The sequence below is a fragment of the Anopheles darlingi genome, chromosome 2, assembly GCF_943734745.1.
Source record: "Anopheles darlingi chromosome 2, idAnoDarlMG_H_01, whole genome shotgun sequence".
In the NCBI taxonomy this organism is placed as follows: domain Eukaryota; kingdom Metazoa; phylum Arthropoda; class Insecta; order Diptera; family Culicidae; genus Anopheles; species Anopheles darlingi.
This window is the reverse complement of record NC_064874.1, coordinates 10,541,772-10,549,271: the sequence shown is the minus strand read 5'-3', so window position 1 is coordinate 10,549,271 and position 7,500 is coordinate 10,541,772. Positions and strand designations below refer to the sequence as shown.

The following is a 7,500-nucleotide window of genomic DNA, read 5'->3' as shown; positions in this document are numbered from 1 at the left end:
AGTTTGTGCGATCAACTTCGCTCACAAGATCACGGACTCCACTCTCCCTCCCTCCCTCCCTCCTTTCCCACTTCCCATCCCTAATGCTGCATGGATATGCCGTTATGATGGCTACTAGATGATGACGGTATTGGTTGTGGTGCCGATTGCAGCGCCACTGCGTTAATGTACATTTCCCGGTCCTGGTCCGAGATCATGGAGTAGTTGGCGGAATCGCGATCCTCCGGTATGGTGGCGGGCGGTAGGAACGTGCTATGGTTGGAGTGTGAGTGCGAGGGCATACCCTGGCCGACCATCATCATGGAGTGGTTCGAACCGAGCGGGTCGTGTAGTAACTTCGAGAAGGTATGATGTCCCGCACCGAGCCCCAGATGGCCGTATGGTGATTCTGCGTTCTTCATGTATGGGAGTCGCTTTAGGAATTGGTTCGAGGACGTTGCATACCGCACCCCGTTCGGTAGGGTGGTGTGCTGGGGTTGTCGTGGCGAGCCCACGGCGTTCCCGGCGAACGATGCCTGCGAGTGGTAGTGGAGTTGCTGTTGCTGCTGCTGATGATAACCGGCCGGTAGTGGCATCGTGCTGCACTGCGGGTAATCGGAACGATGGTGTAGATCGTTGGAACCGCGTGTCAGTGGCAACGTGGCGCTGCTGGTACCGTCCTTGTTGAAACTGGACATCTTCATATTTGTCGAGCGACCGAATGGTTCCTCCTGGATGGCCGGAGGTGGCGGTGCCTTGATTACGGACTTGTACGGTCCCGAGCGAGGCCTTATCACTACCTCGTCCCGCTCTTCACCGGAGTGTACTCCGCTCGATGTTTCGGACGGTGCGTCTCGACAGTCCGGTGGTGACGTCGAGCTCTCCGTTGAGGTGGAGTCCGAACGTGGTGTCAGCGCTTCCGTTGGCATTCCCGAATCTGCTCGCCTGATGCAGCGTGGTGTCGAGCCGGGACCCTAGTACAAGAGAAACGAAAGAACGGATCGTTAGTAAACCTTGCAAGACAGATCTCCCCCCACCGATCCTGATGCTGCTGCTAGACTTACGGTGTTCTCGTGATGGTTGTGGACGGTGACGGTGACGGGTGCTAGGGGGCTGCTGACCTGTTGCTGTTGCTGGTGCTCCGGTGAGCGCATAAACGTTTCCCGGGACACCGTTCGGTTGATCGGTGGTTCGAGATCGCGTGTCGATGCGTACGTCACGCTATCATCGCGTACGCACGCCAACAGCTTCCCCTCCTCCGACGTGTCGTCCGCGTGGTCCGCATTGATGCTACCGACCAGCGTGTTACTGTTGCTGGCCTCATCCAGCAGATCACAATCGTCCAGCTGCGGTGGTGGCGGTGGAGGTGGTGGTGGTGATCCGGATGGTGCAGGATGTTCGTACGGACCGAGATGCAGCAGATCACCACAGGCCGGTCCAGCCCTTAGCGTAGCATAGTCTCCTTCATCAACTTCCCCCGTAACACCGGACATACGTAGCGCGGTTCCACCGGGCGGATTGCTGGAAAGAGAAGGATGGCCAAGGATGAGATTAGATGCCCGTCGCGATGGCGTCAGCACAAAAAGAACACAAACGATGCAAACAAACAGATTGAAGCGCGAAGGCTATGGGGGACATCCGAGCAAATAAGGAACTGAGGAAAACGGTGGTGTCTAGGGTGTGGTGTGCATTATTAAGTAACGATTGCAGATGGCAAAGGTGTGCAAAACTAAAGGGAGGTACTAAAGTGCCACAAGATCGAGCCTCTAGACATGCAAGCCAGCAAAAACACACAGCAAAAACCAAACAAAAACGCTTATGAAAGTGAGGATCGCGCGATCGAGCTGATGTGTCTCGCGCTCGCTCTCTGTTGAATGCCGTTTACCGCTTGCCGTGTTCGTGTGGACCGAGGAGTGGAGGGTGAGCAGTGGACGTACTGGTAACTTCGTTGAACGTAACTTTCAGCTTCGGTGAATTCGGGGCGATCTTGGGCCAGTAGATCGTTTCCTCTTCACCACCGGATCCCGAACTGGTGCCACCGCCAGCACCGGGTGGCGGTAGATGACCCGGTTCCATTCCAGCACCGTGCGGTGACCGGATGCTTCCATTACCTCGGAGCAGCGGTTGACCGGCTGGTCCCAATTGACCAGTTCCACTGCCGGGACCTCCAAACCGTGCGCCCTCCAGGGGCGGTAACTTGAAGTGCCAGCGTCGCTTTGCCGTCAGTCCTAACCAGAGGACAATCCAGAGGAACAGATGCAGCACGGATCCCATCGCTGGAAACGAGACGAAGATGCGCTGTTATCGAGAGTTCAGGTGAAGGGTCAAGACGTTACTTACCAGCAGCCAGCACGGCACCATCCAGGCTACCCCGGTACGTTGCGCAGAGATCGTGCATCAGCGGGGCCTTCACGACGGCCAGCGCCAGTACGAAGCAGAGCGAGGAACAGTGCGCAAAGTATGCCCACACGTCGGCACTGTTCTTGGCCGTAATGATACGCCGATCGCGTACCCTGGCCGTCAGCTTACCGTGCCCGTACAGATACAGCACCATCGAGGAAGCGATCGTAAGGATAAGTGCCAGCATGGTCAGCGCGATCGTCACCGTACCGTTCAGGATCAGTGCCGGTGCCTGCAGTGGCAACGCTTGACCGAGCGTTTGCAGCTTGTACAGGACGCTCGCTCCGGCAAAGCTCAACAGAATGTCCGCTCCGTTTGCGATCATCTGTAGACTAAAGAGGCAAGCAAACGATTTCGAGGTATGCCAGAACACGGACGGATAGCGCACAGCCCAGACGGTCAGGGCGATCGCGAGATTCACAAACTCCATACTCGGTACCGTAGCCCAAACGGAGCTGGCCGTAAAGTGACGATCGCTCGGTCTACCAAACAGTGCGGCCAGCAAGGCCGGAAAACCGGTCAGCTCGTTCGGTCGGAATGTGAGATTGCCCGGAGCGGTACCGATCAGGAAGGCCGGTTTAATCTCCATCCCGTGCTCGTCCTTAATAATGAACTCATCCTCATCCACGCTCGGAATGCTTTCGATGCTTTCCAGACTTTCACTGCTAAAGCTTTCCGGTCCGGTGGGATCCGATCGTTTGCTTTTCCGGCCGGAGGAGGAACTCCCGATCGCCATGCTACTCCCGGTGCTACTCGGTTTGATCTCGATAATCTTCGAATCCGTCGTGACGGGCGTCGAGGGGATATTGTTCTCTGGCAGATTGACCGGTTTCAGCACGTGGATGTCACTGTCCTTGGTGGTGGTGGTACCGAGAGGCTTTCCACCCTGCGTGCGCCCTGTCTCGGTCGCCGCTGGTCCGGCCGCCGTCGTTGTCGTCGTCGTTGTTGTCGTTGGACGCTTTGGAGTGGCAGCCTTCGGTGTACCGGTGGCCGGTGCGCTGGCCATCGTCGGTTTGCTCTTCGAGGGAGATTTCTTTCCGCTCGATGACGCCGAACTGACCGCCGGTGATTCGATGATTGTTGGGGCACTGTCCGGTTGGTTCAATAGTGACCAGTCCAGTTCACGTTGCTCTTCCAGCTCGAGCCGTGCGTCGATATCTTCACCATAGCGTTGGCGCGGGTGCTCCTGGGCGTGATGCCCGTGGTGTCCGTGATGGTGCTGACCATGGCCATGGCTATGTCCCTTGGTCTTCTTCCGGTTGCTTGGCTTTCGGCGATTTTCACGGCTACTTCCACCAGCCATGGTCGAGATACCCTCGCCACTGGACGATCCGTAAGCTATCGTGGATGAAGCTACGGTGGCCGGAAGTGATCGGTGTCGTGGCATCATGGTGGTGGTCGTTGTCGTTGTTGTCGTTGTTGTCGTCAGGAGGTTTCTTATTGGGGGCAACGTTTGCCGGGCCGTTGGATTCGGGCTTTCCATCGTCGGAATGTCGATCGGTATGCCACGGCCCATCTCGAGCGCTTCGTGTGTCCGGAAGGCTTCATCGCTTGTGTCGAGTCCTCGCAGACTATCGTCATCGTCATCATCAGCGTCCTCATCGCCGTCGTAGTTGGAGAACTTTTCCACTAGATCGCTCTGCTCGAAGTAGCCGTTCCGGTACAGTTTCCGCTCGAGATCGGTCAGCGGTGGACGGGCGGTTGTGGTGGCGTTCGGGTAGGTCGGTGAGGATGTCATGAAGGAGAGCACCACCAACCGGTCACTGTGCGTCACCATAAAGTCGAGATCCGTACGCCATACATTTTCTAGAAAGGATAAATAAAGAAAGAGAGAGAGAGAGGGATTGATAAACATTTTATCACAAAACAAATCACTTTGCACCACCACCATCTGGATGATGATAAATCGAGTAACAAGTGGGCGTTTTGGAAACGTTTTAAATACTTTCTAGTCGACGGATAAAGTGTGGCGTTACCAGGCACAGCCAAAACACAGAGCGCCATTCTAGCAGTGAGCCAAAAGTTGCTCGAGCGCCAGACATGAATGACACTTCCGGCAGAGGCGCAGGCACCCTGCCGTTTTCCTGCGCTCCCGGGGACGGGAACCATAAATTAGTTTCGTTTCCGCTGGGAGTGCGACCGCTTACCGGGCAGAACACACTCCGAGGTCTCGCCTTGGGAGGAGCAGCAGAGTAGTTGAAACGGAATCGTGCAGAATGACGCGACTCGTCCCAGTACCGTCGACACAGTTTCTAGGCTAGGAGGATTAAGAATTCCGTTTAAAGCACTGGCATGCCCCGGGGCGATGCATAATTCAGTCAAATTGGTACACTTTCCGCTTTGTGTTCTCAACACCGGTGACGCTTAGACAATGTGTGTGTGTGCGAAGTTCAGAGCGTTTGAAGTGTTTATAAAGCATGCCCGGTGGTTGCGGATAGTTTTGATGGAGAGCAGAAGAAGATGAAGAGGTGGGAGCGTCTTATCATCACGCGGTGTACACTGGCGTGGGGTGTCTCATAAAATGGGGGTTTGTTTGATCGGTTATAAGCTTGAGTAAAACAGTAGTCAAAGCCACTACTTGCTTCGTCAGGGAGTCCGGCGTGTTTGCACGAAGGATGAAGCGGTATAGTGGTGGATCAAACTTCAACTAGGATCTGTTGTCCTGAGTTCCGGGTCTCCTGAAAGGGTAGTCTGTTTGTTTGCAGTTCGGCCTACGCCTCATTGAACTTTGATGATCGAATGCGTGTAAATGAGGGCTTACGGATGGCCAAGGATATGGTCAATATTTGCGCTCCGAATCCCGGTCACGCAGAAGTTAAAGCGGTAGCGTACAGGGTTAGTGTCTGATGGGAGAGCTGCTGGAAGGTGGATTTGATTTTTAATCTAAAAGATAGTTTCAAGCATGACTAGAGACAAGCATGGTCCGAAGTTGTTTATTGACGGTAAAGAGATCGAGCTCTCGGATCAGGCATGGTTCATTAGTGTAAAAGTTTATTAAGACTTATGGTGAATGAGTGTGTTGGTGCTGCTGGCATCCAATTAGTGCTAATTTGAGGTGCCATTTGGTTAACCAACTTTAACATCAGGTGCTATTAGGTCTTCATTGAAGTTTAGCTTTAATTTCAAACAAGTTTAGTATAAAATGAAGGGTCAAATCGAAGAAACATGACGTAAGAGCAGATGAGGTCAACGTTTTCCTGCTTTTCGCTGACGAAAGAGCGATGCAGATCTCTTTGCTAATTTACATCTGAGTCTTCAGAAGGAATACAATCAACCGATAAAAGGAGAGAAAAAAATGGGATACACTTTCTTCAAAGGGCTCCGTAATTGTCTAAGCCTCCGGTATAAAATGATAAAATCGACTACCACCTTCACCGACATCTTCGAAGAAATGGCTAAAAAAGACAAAGAAAGGCCCACAAAAAAGACGGGAATGCGCGTTTGGAACGTGATTAATTAAACGTCAACAGGAGCCGGTGGTAGGTCCGGTGGGCTAGCGAATTTGCTGAACACCAGGTTTCACACCGCTAGCAAAAATGCCCGTCGGCCATTTTTGGTTTCTTCTCGCGCCGTTCATACAGGCCGGGTGTTTTCTATGCCTTTTTGAAGCTCGGCTCTCTACCTCCCGGCGGCAGGATGGTGTCTATTTGTTGTAGAAGCCTCCAGGCTGTCCCACGCCTGGACCTCTTTTTATCACATTTTCTACACCGTCTTCAGTGCCTCCCGGTGGACTACCGTTTCGATTTGTCTGAAGACGCTTTGTTTTTGGACCTGCTTCTGCGCTTTTCATCTTCTTTTAAAGTGTACGCTGTCTTCTCGTGTAATTATGTTCATTTGCTGCGGGATGCGTACATCGTTAGTGATACGTAAGGGTGTGGTCACGGCTGGGGACAATGGCATTTAATTAGAATTAGTTTAGCAGTGGCCGCGCCAGGCATCAGAAGGTGCTGATTACTTTCGTTTCAGCAGACTATTCATAAATCCACTAGCGACAATAGTAACGAGTATTACGTTATTTACAATTGAACTACGAAACCTAAACGAATCTCATTTCCATCTTCAGCATCCGTAGTTGAATCGAACAAACGTATAGCCTGAGCAGGACCGACAAACTTTCACTTGGCATTCCGGTTTGGCGATTAAACGACTTCGTTGGATTAGCAACTCGCTTCGTTTGTGTAACCAATGACCGATGGTAAACGAGAATGGCATAACTTTGTGGCAGAGAGATTAAATGGTCCCAATCCCTCTCAAATTGGTATAAATTCGACAAACAGTGCGAATGATTCTCCCCGGAGCTTTAGAGTTTACGGTAAGCGATGTAAAAAGTTAAAATTTAAATTAGTTTTTGCGATCAGTAGCAGTAGCCGGGAGTCGAAATACATCGTAGCAACCTTGTAGCTGCAGTAATTGATGGGCTTCCGAGATTTGAGCATCCTGCTAATGGTGTAATGAGTTTTAGATTGATTCGGGAAACTAAAACGATTATTTTACTTGTGCTTTGTGGCGGCTCCCGTGTTGAAGCTCGGATGTTAATGCTTTGCCTCATTCCGATTCAAATTCACATTAAAGTGTATGCCCGATGGCCTAACGCCCATCATCATCGTGGCCGGCCACCAGAGATCCTATGAATCCTAGGTCTCCAATTACTACGGCGGTGTTCCTGCCGGCAGAATAATATATTCATCATCTCCATGGATGAACCATAGCATAGAGGCACCGAGATGCATGGAACCATCCAGAAAGTGCAGTTCCGCATCTTTCCTTCCGTTTTCCATTTGTCCGCACTAAAAGCTAATGCTCGTCTGAACTGCAACTGGCCACTGGGACGGACCGGGATATGATTGCGAACCGGTATCTGCACGCTTGCATGCTGTCGTAATCGTAGTCGAATCGGTTCTCGTCCAGCATGGACACTCGCTTGCAGATGCAAAACCCACGTTCCCACCCACAAAAATTCACGTTCAATAACGGGCGAGCAAAATGATGAAAAACACTGAGGAAAAAGGAAAAAATGAGAGGGAAAAGGGGGAGAAAGAGCACTATTTCCACCATTCCGATGAGTGATAAGGTTTGTCTCGCGAAGGAAGAGGAAAAATAAAATAACGTCCGGTGAAGTGC

The 7,500-nt window shown here is 52.0% G+C and overlaps 1 protein-coding gene across 1 annotated transcript in view; it reads right to left on the bottom strand.

The window, feature by feature from the left end:
• Positions 1-56: 56 nt before the first annotated feature.
• Positions 57-7,500, bottom strand: part of LOC125949003 (protein tincar) — a 34,358-nt gene continuing 26,914 nt past the window's right edge. The window contains exons 3-6 of the mRNA XM_049675660.1: positions 2,320-4,185; positions 1,865-2,255; positions 1,044-1,500; positions 57-953 (exon numbers count right to left, since the gene is read on the bottom strand). Coding sequence (XP_049531617.1) covers positions 81-953; positions 1,044-1,500; positions 1,865-2,255; positions 2,320-4,185 — 3,587 coding nt within the window. The 3' untranslated portion in view covers positions 57-80. The remainder of the gene's footprint in view (positions 954-1,043; positions 1,501-1,864; positions 2,256-2,319; positions 4,186-7,500) is intronic.